Here is a 14,864-nt window from a genome sequence, read left to right on the forward strand (position 1 = left end):
ATGGCTGAAGACCAGAACAAGCTGCCCGAATACAGGTGAGGATATTTATTTGCCCCGTGAGCAAGGTGTCTTGGAAATATTTGTGTGGGAAAGTATCCTGAGCAACGCATTCCTTGAACTGTGGTTCTGGAGACCTGAGGCGTACCATCGTGCGAAGGCGGCCCTCCATCCCGTACAGCAATTATTAACGAAGTTCCAGATTCTTGCATTCGTGTCAGCGTTCTCTTGTTAACGCTTTGGGACCCAGGCTGTGGTTTCTAAAAGGACACATATACCGCAAAAACAAAAACGCAGCATTACTGCTACATAAATTATCAACTCCTAACGCTAACTATAATCCTCGAGAACACTTATTCAATGTGGGTTTTGTTTACAGCAACGTACCACCCGTTGTGAAGGACACCGCGGATGAGAGGGAGGCCTCAAAAAAGGCGAAGAGGAGAAGGAGAGACCGAGGCAAACACTCGTCCAAGTCCGACAGCAGCGCTTCGAGCTCCACCTCACGGGCATCCACTAAGCCTTCGTCGGTGCTCCCCAGGTTTACGGCACAATACCCCGTAGGTGAAAACGCCACTGCCGGGCCATCGAAGTCGGCCACAAAGATGCCGCCGGCACCGAGAACCAGCCTTGTCCGCAGTTTGATGTCCCGGAGCATGTGGCCCGGGCGCAAGAAAAAAGACGGCAGAGGCCACATGACACCACACAGCGGAACAGGCGCACCGGAGAAATACCCGTTATCTCTGGACGTACCTGCCTCAGGTTCGGTTTCGAGACCGGGAGCTGAAGTTGTTGCGGCTACTCCTGATGGACGCCGTAGTATCCTCTGGGGTGGCGGCGCTCAGCCGATAGCTCAAGGGGAAAGAGTGAGCGCCTCGTCAGTCGTCGACGCTTCCCTCGCCATGATGTCCGACCTCTTAGCGGCGTGCACTCCTACGCAGTCTCTAAACCCTAGAAACCCTGGGACAGCCGTAGAGGCTACTGAGGTTGTCACTGCGCCGATCAAGACCAACGATGGGTCTCACGGCATGGCGTCACGAGATCAGCAACGAGCGTCCGATTCTATCGGTGGTACCCCGCTACTCGCGTCTGTCCAACAGTCCGCCAGTGCACCACAGCCACAGGACGAGCAAGCAGTGGCTGAGCCTGCTACAGCAGCTCCGAAAGCGGGGGCTAAGGTGAAATCGGAAGCCCCTACCGAGAACCTGCCGCAGATGGGTGCGCCTACGACTACCGTGACGACAGAGACTGCCGCGGGGAGCCAACGCCACGTCATCAGTGGCATCACGCGACCGGAGGAGCCTTTAAGTGCCTTACCCCTCGCAGAAGGCCTGAAAAACATCGTGAGTGACGAAAGCTTTGCCGATTCCGGGAGTCATTCTTCCTCGCGGGGCGGAACACAGTCACTCTTAGACCTTAATCGGGATACATGACGCCGCTTTTAGGGTTATGGGGGCTTCACAAGAGCGTTCAGGGCTTAAAGCATATCCAACGCTTCCGTGGTGTCGAGTGTTTGCAGTAGACTTATATGACGCGCTGGATGCCACCGGAACATTCATGAACACGACGAACGCGAGTCCTAGAATATACGGTTGTGGCTGCGCGTGACTGGCGTGGCAACTGCAGCAGACCATTAGCGTAATAGAAAATAATGTTTTTGTTTTTTTAACATGATAGCGCTATACGCCTCGTTCTCCGGAAAATCCGGTGTCGAAGTAGTTGGCGTCGCCGTTGTCGGCGCTGTGAGCCAAAAATCACGAGCAAACCTCTGTAGATGGTCCCCAGAGAGGAACCTATGGGTGGCAGGTGGGCCACCTGGGTCACGTGACCTTGCTGCGTCATCAGAACCTGGCCGCAGGATAGTCAGCAAACTGCCCACCGTGGCAGGTGGCCGTTAAATTAATCATTGGTCGCATCGGGAAGAGCAATGTGGTGCGCACAAACCGCACCGCTGGGAGCAAGCACCTGCCATCGCAGGGCAGTGGCGCACCGCTACGCCAGGAGGAGTACGAGGACTCCCGGGAATTTGTGGACGTAAAGCAGAGGATGACCTTCTGCATCAATGAGAGTTAACCCATTACACTCTCGCGACACTCCCTCAAGGCGGAGCTTAAGCGTCCCCTTCAATTTTATCGCAATATTTATTTATTTTGAAAGGGGGTTCGCGTACTAGTGAACTCAGCGATACAGTTCAACCAAACAGCTGAGCGGACGGCAGCAAAATCAGTCAGTCTACACAGCCAGAGATCTGGAGCCGCGCGCCGGCACACTTCGTCGTCAACTTCTTCGTCTGGCATCGAGGCTACCTGAGGCGCATTCATAATGGTTCAGGCGCGTTCATTGTAATTCACTACAATTTATTTATTTATTTATTTATTTATTTATTTATTTATTTATTTATTTATTTATTTATTTATTTATTTATTTATTTATTTATTTATTTATTTATTTATTTATTTATTTATTTATACCTCATAAGCTCCGAAGAAGAGCTTGGGTGAGGAGGGGGGCCGGGCACATCAAATAAAGGAATATGCAGAAATAATAAACCATAATACCTGCACAACAAACGCGGTACAAGGCAACACGAAGCTGACACAAAACGAAGTTAAGATTTCATTAAAAGACCCCCGCCGTGGTGGCTCAGTCGTTACGACGCTCGGCTGCTGGTCCGAAACACGCGAGTTCGATCCCAACCGTGGCGGCTGAATTTCGATGGCGGCGAAATCCTAGAGGCCCGTGTACTGTGCGATGTCATTGCACGTTAAAGAACTCCAGGTAGTCGAAATATCCGGAGCCCATCACTACGGCGTCCCTAATAGCCTGAGTCGCGTTGGAACGTTAAACCGTAATAAACCAAACCAAAATTACATTAAACCCAAAAACAAACGATAAAAATAGAGCGAAACGCGAATATGCGAAAAAGAGGTAGCCAGGGGCAACCAAAGTAGTGGTACATAAAAAAAAAACAAAGTTAAAAGCAAATGAAACTGTGGTGAAATTTCGAACAATACTAGAACGATTAATGCATACATAGATGTTTTTTTTAAACTCTCGAGGATCATTGAAAGAGATTATGTTGTCAGGAATATCATTCCAGAGCTTAATTGCTCTAGGGCAGAAGAATATGTGTAGCTTGTACCACCTGAAATTTACAAGAGCCTAATATACAGTTCTCTCACTTTTCGCACAGCATAATAACTGAGAGAGTCTGCCGCTCACGACGAGCACTTCCTTTTCACGCGCATCGGAGGCAGCGTAAAGCAGTTGTATACGTGTAAGGACTACGATGCTTGTGCGGGACCAGTGCTCTCTGGATACCGGAAACGTTTAAGCGCAAGGCTGTGCGCCTCCGCAGTGCACGGTCGGCAGCAAGCTGGGCCGCGGATCTGAAGCCACATCGGGCTGTACGTGTGGACCGCGCTTCGAATGCAGTATCCTTTCGGAACGTCGTGCTTCCGGATTTTCTAAAGCTCTAGTAAACTATAATCATCATCTGCACTCGTGGACGGCCACATGTAGGCATTGGTTGCACTCTACATATTTCTGAAAAACCAATATCGATGGCTCAATTGGGTCCAGTGTAGAATAAACTAAAAAGAAAAAAAATCCCGCGTGAGATTATGCTAGTCAGGGTGGAACCAAGCTAAACTAACTGTATGACCAGCGAGATGCAATCCTTCACCAAATTAGCGGATGCCACTCTAATGTTCCCTTTCGGCCTTCACCTACTGTGAGAATCAGATCAGTGGGAATGAACGTAGTCCAGGAAAAAGCTCCAGCCTACATGGTTTTCGAGATAGCCCCTGTAGAGGGCACTTGTGACACCTATAACAAAAAAAAAAAAACTTTTGTGGCACTAAGCCTTCCGGCTTAGGGCATGCCCGCCGCAGTGGTTCAGTGGTTAGGGCACTCAGCTACTGATCTGGAGTGCTCCGGTTCGAGCCCGACCATTGCGGCTCCGTTTTAATAGCCGGGACGAAACGCAAAAAGGCGCCCGTGTGCTGTGAGATGTCAGTGCACGTTAAAGATTCCCAGGTGGTCGAAATTATTCCGGAGCCTTCCTTGTGGTGCCTAATTATTCCTTTCATCTCTCACTCCCTCCGTTATCCCTTCACTTATGGCACGGCTCGGGTGTCCACCGAGATATGTGAGACAGATACTGCGCCAATTCCTTTTATAAAAAAAGATTGCGGAATTCTCGAAGGCGTTCTTAATATACATTGCATTTCCCTGCCATAAACCTACAGTGGCGTGCCGGGAAAGCTTTGCGTAGCAGCAGTGGCTAATAGGCTCCACACATAGGAGAAGTTTATTTGGACTCACGATCAAAAAGGGTCATCCTTCCCTCTAGAAAAACAAATATACGTTGCGGCAACTGATGCCGCCCTATGCACACATCTCACAGCGAACGTAAGTGTCCAAAAAACAAAAAGTGTCCAAGAAAGTTCTAGTGGGTCCATACGCGGAGGAAGCGCGCCGGGTTGCGTGTTCGCCAAATGCAGCCGGTACAGCCAGCGATGACAGCGCCGCCCACCGGCAGGTAGCAGCCACATTAAGGCTGGTTATAAATATTCATTCAGAACGACGGCTTGGCATCGCTGCTATGGCGCAGTGGATTAGAGGCTCGTGTTGCGTATGGAAGGTCGGCCGTTCGTCTCCGCTTTCTGTACTGTAGTTTTATTGTTTTTTTAATTTCATTTTTTTTTACATTTCTTCCCTTTTAGGTCGCAAATCGTGATGCTTAGTGCCATATAACGCCGTTTAAGAGGATTATTATCCCTTTTTAGTAAGGCGTTGTGACAATCTTCAGTCACCGTGATAAATTCACCGTGGTTTCAAGCCTTGTGGCTGTACAGGCTGCAGTTGGCGAATACGCCGCCGGGTTGAAAACCGCGCACAAAAACCCGCGCACGAACAACGCGCACGAAAAACGCGCACGAAAAACGCGCACGAAAAACGCGCACCACACACGCGAACCACACACGCGCGCCACACACGCGCCACACTTAATATGGCAGGGGCGGCACCGTAACATGGCCCCTGCCTACGACGATGAAGCGGGTAGACCAGCGCCGAAAAAACTGGTGCTCCTCCAGCGACACGAGGTCCACGCACGCCTGGGCGAACATGCGCGCACGCACCCGCCGTAGCATGGGGTACATGGCCCTCTGCAGCCGTTCTTGTAGAGCCGCTGCACCTCTCTGGCGCCACAGTACGAACGCCCCGGCACAAAGAAGCATACGCACAAAAGGGTCGCGGAACCTTGAATTGGGGCCAAGGGTCGCCCGAACATTCGCGACATAAGGACCCAAATTGTCCTAGCTACCGAACACTCAAAAATCACGTGTGGCAAGGTCTCTACAAGTCCGCACTGTGGACATCGGGAGGAGGGGGCCACGCCCCAAGCCGCCAGGCGATCTGCCGTAGGCAGGGCCCGCCAGCCCCGCAGCCAGCCGAAGTCTCGCACGTCTGCGGGAAGAGATGAAGACGTCAGGTCCCGCCATCGCACCTCTCTGCTTATCGCCAATTTCTCCTGTGGGGCTTCTTTGATGGCCAGGAGTTCGCATATCCGAGAGGCGGGAGTTGAAAATAACTCTACCTCTGGCAGTGCTGCGGTGAGGGACCTGAGCGTCTGGCAGGCTCTCTGGTAAAACCGAGGCTGCTGCAAGGCTGTCGGGCCAACACTCTGCTCAGAGAAAAAAAAAGGGAGCGCGACGTGCCGAGTAGGTAAGCCAGTAGCCGCCTACCCGGGTAGCCGGCCTGGTTAGCCAGGTCATTGGTGGCCCGCAAAGCGAGCACATTGCATATCGTGGGCAAGTGGGGAAGGCTGAATCCCCCCATGTTAGTGGGAAGCCCGAGGAGCGCGCGCGCTACAGACTCCGTCTTTACTGCCCAGAAGAACGAGCCACATAAAGTGGCCAAACGGCGCGTGAAGGTGCGGGGTGAGGGGCAACGCGAGCCACATAGTACAGTGGGGCGCAGACCGACGCGCGGATGATAAATGCGCGCTCCGCGAGGAAGAGGCGGAATCGCGCCGCCACTCTCAACCGTTTCTCGGCGGCCTCTCTAAGGCGAGTCCACGTCTTGCGAGCCGGCTCACCAGACGCGAGGAAATAAACCCCCAGAACTTTCACGGCCGAAACTCACTGTACGTCGCCCAACAGGTCTGCGGAGAACGCGCCAAAGCGCAACGCTATACTCTTGTCCCTGTTCAGCAGGGCGCCGGACAGCTCGCTGTACACTTCAAACAGCCGTAAAAACGCTACGTAGCTGTCCTCGTCCCGCAGGAACAGGGACACCTCGTCGGCGTATGCCGCGACCTTAACCTGGCCGTGGACTGGCAGTGGGAAACCGCGCAGACGGGCTCCCGGCGATGCGACGCAGCAGTGGGTCTAGGCACAAAACAAAAAACATGGGCGACAAGAGGCAGCCCTGCCTAATCCCTATAGAGACACAAAAAGGAGCGCTGATCGATCCGTTGACTGTCAGGCGGGCCGTAAGCCCCGAGTAAAGGAGCCCGACTCTCGCTATGAAAGCCGATGGAAAGCCGAAAGCCCCGAGAGCACCTAGCAGGTACCGGTGCTCGATACGGTCAAAAGCTTTGGACTGGTCAAGCGAGACAAAACAGCCCGAGATCCCCGCTCTCGAGGCGAACATGAACGAGTCACGAGAAAGTGCGAGAGCGGAAAACACCGAACGGCCCGGCACGCTACACGTTTGCGCAGGACTGACCACCGAGGGCAGAATCGCGCTCAACCTGTTCGCCAGCAGTGACGCTACGATCTTGTAGTCTGCATTGAGCAGAGTGATCGGACGCCACGCCTGCGGGTCAGATGGGCGCCCGCCGGGCTTCAGAATGAACGCGACTCGGCTCTCACTGAAAGACGCTGGTCGGGCTCCGTCCATCAGAAAGCTGTTGATCATATCGAGCAGAGAACCCTCTAAGACGTCGTAAAGCTTTGCGTAAAAACTGACGGGGATACCGTCAGGTACGGGGGCCGAGGCAGCATTCATTTTTGCTACTGTGGCGCGGAGCTCATCTCGCGTCAGCGGTGCGCAGAGCTGCTGCGAGAGCGCGTCCTCAACTACGGGGAGACCCTGGCAGAAACCGCGGAGTGCGTCGTGGAACGCGAGGTCGCCCGCCCGGTCAACACTAGAGGCGAACAGCTCGGACACGTGGCGTGTGAGGACGTCGCGGATGTCCGTGGCGCTGCTACTCGTGGCCGCGTTGGGCAGCGCGATTGCCGCAATGAATGCGGACGCATCCTCCTCGAGGGCGCCAGCGCGAACCTGCCGCAAGACCGATGGGTCGGCTACAGGCCTGCCCTGAACGAGGGCCCGGCTGGCAGCGCGCGACGACTGCCGCAACAGCGTCTCGTAGCGAGCCTTCAATAAGTTGTAGTAATCGCGCATAGCAAACGTTAGCGGCGCGCCTCTCTTAACTATGCGGATCCGAGCCAGCGTCTCATTGAGTTCGCGAGTGATGCGCGCTCTTCGCCGGCGGTCTTCCGCGATAAGGAGCGTACGCCACTCGCCCTTCCGCTCGTCCCACGGCACTGATGCGTTAGCGTGCACGCCCGGAGCACCCAGCGCACGCTGCAATGATGTGACACTCGACCAATCTGTCAGTAGGCTGGCGTCCATTCGCCAGAAGTCTACTCGTGGGGCGCACCCGCCTAAGTCCAGCACTATCGACAGCGGTCGATGGATATGCGCGGAGTGCCCCGAGGACACTCGAGTACTTCGCACGAAGCCACATATCGCGCGAGGACGGGCGGGAACAAAAACTTATCGAGCCTACTGACCGACCTCCCTCTCTCCCACGTGGCCCCGAAGTTGTCGCCATGCAAGGAGACCCATGCGTCGGACAGTCGGAACTGCGTGCATAGGTCCTGTAGGGAGCGTGCGCTGGCGTAAGCCCGACCCTGACCTGGGCCGCTTACATCGCGTGAGGGGTCGAGGACATAATTAAATGTGCTTCTGTTCTAAACAATATATTTGCTGCGGCATTTTCTACCAATGTTTCTCTTGTTCATCGCGTGTGCCGTGTTTTTGATGCTCTTACTATGGATCCAGTTATATTCGACGCGTCAGGCATCCAGTGCATCATAGAAAATCTTAAGGTTTCCTCTTCCTGCGGTGTTGACAACATTAATTCGAAGTTTTTAATTAATACAAAGTACTATTGTTCCATAATTCTTACTAAATTGTTTGAACAGTCTCTTGCTACAGGTTGTATTCCCAATGATTGGAAAATTGGGACCGTGATTCCACTGCATAAGTCCGGAAGTAAACATTCTCCTGATAACGTTAGACCTATATCGCTCACTAGTATTCCGTGCAAGATCATGGAACACGTCATATATTCTCATCTCATCTCTTTTTGAGAATCTAACTCCTTTTCCAGCATTGCCCAGCATGGTTTTCGTAAGTGTTTTTCATGCGAAACTCAGCTAATATGTTTCACACATGACTTTCATTGCATCCTTGACCACGGGTCTCAGGCAGATTGCATATTTTTGGACTTCTCGAAAGCGTTTCACACTGTTTCACATGAGCTTCTCTTTCTTAAATTAAGCAATCTTAACATAGACCCTAATGTCCTTGCATGGCTACAATGCTTTCTTTCTAACCGTTCACAATTCGTAACAGCGAACAATATAAACTCTCATTCTTTGCCTGTCCGTTCCGGCGTGCCTCAGGGGTCAGTTCTTGGGCCCCTCCTTTTTCTCATCTATATAAATGACTTACCGGCTAACATTTCTTCTTCAATTAATCTTTTTGCCGATGATTGTGTTATTTACCGCTAAATTAAAGGTGGTAATGATGTCTCTTGTCTTCAATCCGATATTAACAAGGTTCTTGACTGGTGTTTTACTTGGAACATGCAACTAAACATTAATAAGTGTAAACATGTACGCATTTCTCGTCTCTCTAATGCCCCTTCTTCTTATCTCATTAACAACGTGTCTCTCGAAACCGTGTCATGTTATAAATATCTGGGTGTTTACGTTTCTTGCAACCTGTCCTGGAAAACTCACGTTGAATACATAATAAATAACGCTGATCGCATGCTTGGGTACCTTCGCAGAAATTTCTCACGTTCATCTACTTCACTAAAATTATTACTTTATAAAACATTGGTACGGTCCAAGTTAGAATATGCTGCATCTGTCTGGAGCCCTGGCATCGATTCACTCGTTTCAGATTTGGAAGCTGTGCAGAACCGCGCATGCCGTTTCATTCTTTCTAATTATCACCGAACAAGCAGTGTAACCGCCATGAAATCAAGTTTGTCCCTACCACTTCTTTCCCACCGCAGATCAATAGCCTCATTGTGTCTTTTTCATAAAATTTACCACAACAGCCTTCTCAATCCTAAGTTACTGTCAAGACCATGTTACATATCAGCACGCTTTGATCACCGTCATAACGTTGGAATCCCATCTTGTCACACCAAATGTTTTCATGACTCATTCATACCCCGAACTTGTGTCAGCTGGAATCACCTTCCCCACGACATCGCAGGTATTTCTGATAACAATGCATTTCGTAAAGTCCTTAATGTTTCTTTCTGAGTATGTGTCGTTTATTACTGTATAAAAATTGCCTTTCACTGTCTACACACTGTTTCAATATATCCCCACTGCATTGTAATCTCATTGCCTTCCTGTGTTTTCACTTTGTATGTATTCCTGGTTTATTTGTTTTCTCTCCTTGTTGTTACTGTTTAGGCTGAATTTTTATGTATTCCCACTCCCCTCTGTAATGCCTTCGGGCCCTGAGGGTACAATAAATAAATAAATAAATAAATAAATAAATAAATAAATAAATAAATAAATAAATAAATAAAGTCGCCCACTATGAAAGTGGGGTACGACTCCAGCATGAAACAATCCAGCGACTCGAAAAATGAAGAATCGCTTCGTCGTGCCGGCGCGTACACTACCAATGCCCTCACCCATCTGCCGTTAAGGGAGAAGTCGACGGCCAACGTGCGACCGTCAACGCCATACGTACAATGTGCGCCTCAACGGAGGGAACTGTTAATGAACACCACACCGACACCGCATGACATTGTGTCGGTGAGTGAAAAGAGTGCGGGCGCGAGGAAGCGATTCTTAAAGTTCGTGACATCGCGTGCGGTCCGGAACTTACATTCCTGAAGGAAGAGAATGTCGACCCCCTGCGCGCGAGCGAAGTGAATCACCTCCCTCTGCGTATCGAGTGAACGAAATCCCTGAACGTTCAGGGACAGGAGGTGCACCGTCGCCATGATGAAGAAGCAGGACGCCGACATTCTACCGACAAGTGTGAGGGGACCCGCCAGTAGCGGAGTCACACGCGCGCGCCAGATTTTTGGGGAGGGACGGATCGGCCGAGCCGTCCGAGTCCGCGGACTGCGATAAGGCGTGCTTCCCCGAAACTCTGCCCAAGTCCATGGGCTCTACGGAGGGCAGCGAGTCGGTGGCGTCTCTTACCGCACCCCGCGAGGCGTGGTCGGCAGGTGTCGTGGACAGGTTGCGGTCGGCGGAGTCCTGAGCCTTCGAGTCCTCGTCCTCTGGTGGTGGCCGGCGCCGTGGACCTCGAGACGGACCGGCGGCGCTCAGCTGGTCGGTCGCCCCGGGCTGTTCGCAGGGGACGTCTCCGGTGAGGCGGAGCGTCGCGCCACGTGAGTGCGCTCCGTCGCTCTCGTCCGCTGTTGTGGAGGAGTCGTCCTCGCCGGAGGTGGACGAGTCGGACAAGTTCGTCAGGGAGATCGGCGGGATATCGCCGAGGTGCAGGAAGGTCAGCGAGTCGGTATAGATGCTGTTTCCGCGGCGCTCTCCGGCTGCTCCTGCGATGAAGCTGCAGGCTCGGAACCGGCCGGGGTTTCCTACACGTGAGTGGCGGGCGTGTCGTCGTCCTGGCGTGGCGCGGTCTCCGCAGGGGGCACCTTCGCCGGGGCAGGAACGGTATCCTGCGGCGGTTGCGCCGCTGGCGATGCCGGCTTTTTTTGAGGGCCACTGGAAGCAGCCGCTGCCGCGTAGGACCGCGGCCGCAGGCAATCAGCCGTCGCATGGGCTCCGGAGCAGCGTCGGCACGCCGCGTCGCATCCGGCGGTCTCGTGCCCGAACTCGTCGCAGCGGGCGCACCGCGGCGTGCGGCAGGCCGCGCCGACATGTCCGTCTTGGCCGCAGCGAGAGCACACTTTTCGGACGCCCCTGTAGTCGAACATAACGCGGTGACCCTGCACAGACATGAAGTTAGGTACCGCCTGCTTCATCTCCATCCTGACGAGACGCTGACCGTTGCTCACGTGGCGTCGCCCCTTCAGCGTCGGATGACAGATCTCGAGCACCTTGCCGTAGGGGCTCAGTGCCGAGACCAGCGCCGCGTCCCCGACGAACAGCGGCACCCGGAATGCCGTTACGTGGACCACGGAGGGGCCCTCGCAGGACACTGGGATAGAGGTCCCGTTCACAGGGAACGATCCCTCCGCTAGGAGCTTTTGCGCCGCCGCAGCCGAGGACACGGCGATAGAAAACTTTAGCCCTCCTTGATGCTGGAGGCTTTCGGGCCCTTTCGGGCCGAAGATGCTTTCAATGCCGTCGACAATGTCGTCGGCCGTGGCGTCCGCGTTCAATGCGAACGAGAAGCAGTGCGCCTTGGGTGGAGGCGCCCGGAACTCCGGACCAGCAGGAGCGGAAGACGACATGGTGGCAGCAAGGCGGGGGCCTGGAACCAGCAGGACCAATCCAGGGAGGCTGCCGGGCAGCCGGCGGTCAGCGCGGTGCCGGGACGGCGATCCTCCAGGGGCGGCGCCTCTCCTAACTGCTGCTAAGCAGGAAGTCGGGAAGCAGCGCCGCTGTTGCTTGACACATTGCTCCTGCAACCAGAACGTGCTAAGATGGTACACAGCAGCTCAAAACCAAACCAAAGACCAGGAAGAGGTGCACCGCCGATGATAATAGGCTCCACAATATTTAGAGCGTTAGCAATAGTACTCCTAATAGTACTCGCATTACTCAAGGTCGCGTTAGTATGAAACACTCAGGTGGGACCAGTGGGGGGTACCATCGGTACACAGATTGTAGGCCACCTAAGGGACGTAGAATGTACGGAGTGGTATCAAACGATTCAACGTGTTACGGAACATAAGATTACTGGTCGAATATAAGTGTAGCCCATCACAGGGATTCCCACTGACGACCTTTGGTTCCTCACCCCTGACTTTTTGAAACTACAAACGTGCATTGCGGCCAGACTAATTGGCGAAGGACATTAGAAGTGGTGTGAAACGATTTGTCTTCTTGCGCTGTATACGTTGACATTAAAAAAGTAGATATCCGAATATAACGAAAAATTTCTACCGGATGTAGCGAAGGTGGCTAACGACCCAATATTCTTTCGATTTTGCAAACGCTCGATGCTCATATGCTGCCTCAGCATTTTGCTCTTTTTTCGTAAAAAAATAAAATTAAGAAAAAACGAGGATATATCGCTGTGAACTCTTCAGGGCGTACTTTTTTAATAAGGCACAATCTGTTCCCTTACTGTCGTTCCAGGTGCCTGTTCCCGACTCCGCCGCCGCAGCCCCCGGACACCCCGCCCTGTGGGCCCGAGCCGTGGTCGTCATTGCCCTGATCTGCGTGTTCTGCGTCGTAGGCATCGCGCTTTTGCCGCTTTTATCCAAGCGGCGCCCGCAGGAGCACGGCGACCCGCTGTGCCTGACCCCGGACTGTGTTCAGCACGCTTCGCACCTCGCTTACCTCACTGCCAACGACGTGGACCCCTGCGAAGACTTCACAAAACACGTCTGCTCTGCCTGGTCACCGCCGAGGATTCGAGTGGACCAGTACGCATCAGCCATGGACGCAGCGATCTACAACTGGTTCGATACCCTGGGGCAGACGCTCCAAAGCGGCGCTTCCACTCTGCGCGTCGGCCGAAAGCCTCTCAACATGTACACATCGTGCATAGGCACCGCCCCTCAGTATGGCAAGAGTACGGGCGACTTCCTGCGTTTCATGAATGAGTCTGGGCTGACCACACCCTTCACGGCGACGCAAGACGTGAACCTCTTGGACATCATCGTATCACTGGCTTTCAACTACGAAGCGTCCTTCTGGTTCTCGCTCGCAATCGCTCCGTTGCCTGGACAGAAAGCATGGCGGCTGATCATTTCCCCTAGTCCTTACTTGCACATTCTTACTAAGTTGCATCACAACTCCAAGCAAATTGGCGGCTTTATCTCAACCTGGGCAGCAATCTTCCACTCTTTCGGGGGTACAGCCACGCCTGATGTGCTCGAGAAAGTCGTCAACGAGACAGCTGCGATGGCGGGCGACATTTTGCAACAACTTTACACAATCTTGGGATGGTCTCCAAAGGAGTCTGCTCTGTTCACCCTTGGCGAAATTGAGAACTATATACCATCAGTTCCGGCTGTCGTCTGGCTGAAAGCACTCCAGAAAAATCTACCATTGCTTCCAACGATGTCCACTGAAGTGTTCATAACTGACCTTGCCTACATGAGAGCCGTTGGCAGCCTATTTGCCAATAAGGACAAACACGAACTGCTCCGGCACTTGTACTGGCTGTTCATGCAATTGTACAGCTCAGCGGCGAGCCCTGAATTTTCCCTCGCCGTGCACGGAGACGTTGAAATAGCGAAACTCGTTCGCCCTATATTCTGCGGCTTGAACGTCGAGGTACCGTACGCTTCCCTTGTTGCGGCAATGTACGTCGCCTCAAGGATCACCAGCTACGACAGACGTTTGGTGGATGCCGTCTTCGACAGTCTAATTTCCACAGCGGCGACAATCATCAACAGGTCCCAGTGGCTGGACGCTGCTAGTAAACTTCTGGCTGCGTCAAAGATCCTTGCCATCCGAAAGCGTCTGTGGCCGGAGGAAATGATCCCGAATATCCACTCGCTGGAAGGCGTATATGAGGATTTTCCGGAAAAGGAATCTTCCTTTGGAGCCTACTGGATTCAGTCTCGTAAGGCCATTCGCAGAGCAAAAGAAAAAGCGCTTTACCATAGGATCTATGCTCAGCCTCTCAGTTCCAAAGAGCCATACATGACCTATGATGCCATTCTGAACAGCGTGCTAATTTCCATAGGGTCGCTGGTCAGTCCTCTGTACAGCAGGAACGGTACGAATGGCATGCTGTACGGAGGCATAGGTTTCTTGATGGCGCTAGAAATTGTGAAATCTTTGGACAAAACGGGCTTAAGATGGCACCCGAATGGTACCTTCGTGCATTCGATTCTGTCAGCGCAGTCGGCAATGCAGTTTGCTGTTCGCGACTCGTGTGCCGCCCAAAGCAACCACGGCAGCATCTTTCCCGAGATTCCTGCCCTAGAAGTTGCTTACGATGCGTTTCGGGAGGCGCTGACGAAAGCCCGACGCCGCTACAGGATCGCGGAACACCTGACAGAGGAGAAGGTGTTCTTCATCACACTCTGTTTTATGACATGCCGCCGAAGGTATGTGCCCGGTCCCTACTGTGTGGATTGTAACAAGGCTGTGAGAAATCATCCCGAGTTTGCCAAGGCATTTTCTTGCCCCAGTGGCTCCAAAATGAACCCTCTTGAGAAGTGTAGATTTTTTGAGTAACCACGACGAACTTAATTCACTATGTTTTTCCAGCTATAAATTGTCACCAGACAGTGTTTCCAAGTAACGTCGTGTTCGTGCATTTCTCCATCGTCTTCTCTAATGTGTGTATACTCTGCTGGAAATTCTTTGTGGCTAGTATTTGGTTCTCATTTTTCACTACACGTCAGGATTTGACAGTCTCACAAAACTTTGCGACTGGTGACGTGGTGGTCGCTTTGTGAAATGCTGGTGCCGTAGCTTCCTGGTATTGCTTCC

At 52.7% G+C, this 14,864-nt stretch overlaps 1 protein-coding gene across 1 annotated transcript; it reads left to right on the top strand.

The window, feature by feature from the left end:
• On the top strand, positions 1 to 14,606 carry LOC149364575 (neprilysin-2-like). The gene is made up of 3 exons (XM_089568711.1): positions 1 to 35; positions 377 to 1,340; positions 12,549 to 14,606. The coding sequence occupies exons 1-3, from the start codon at positions 1 to 3 to the stop codon at positions 14,604 to 14,606; spliced, it is 3,057 nt and encodes a 1,018-aa protein (XP_089424837.1).
• Positions 14,607 to 14,864: the final 258 nt, after the last annotated feature.

This window comes from Amblyomma mixtum, chromosome 2, assembly GCF_055824585.1.
Source record: "Amblyomma mixtum isolate Tamu chromosome 2, ASM5582458v1, whole genome shotgun sequence".
NCBI classification, from domain to species: Eukaryota; Metazoa; Arthropoda; class Arachnida; order Ixodida; family Ixodidae; genus Amblyomma; species Amblyomma mixtum.

Bases quoted from the DNA above. Each gene is read 5' to 3' on its own strand.
- LOC149364575 (XM_089568711.1), top strand. From the start codon at position 1: ATGGCTGAAGACCAGAACAAGCTGCCCGAATACAG. The intron at 36-376 runs GTGAGGATATTT...TTTTGTTTACAG, and splicing joins AACAAGCTGCCCGAATACAG to CAACGTACCACCCGTTGTGA. The intron at 1,341-12,548 runs GTGAGTGACGAA...CTGTCGTTCCAG, and splicing joins CAGAAGGCCTGAAAAACATC to GTGCCTGTTCCCGACTCCGC.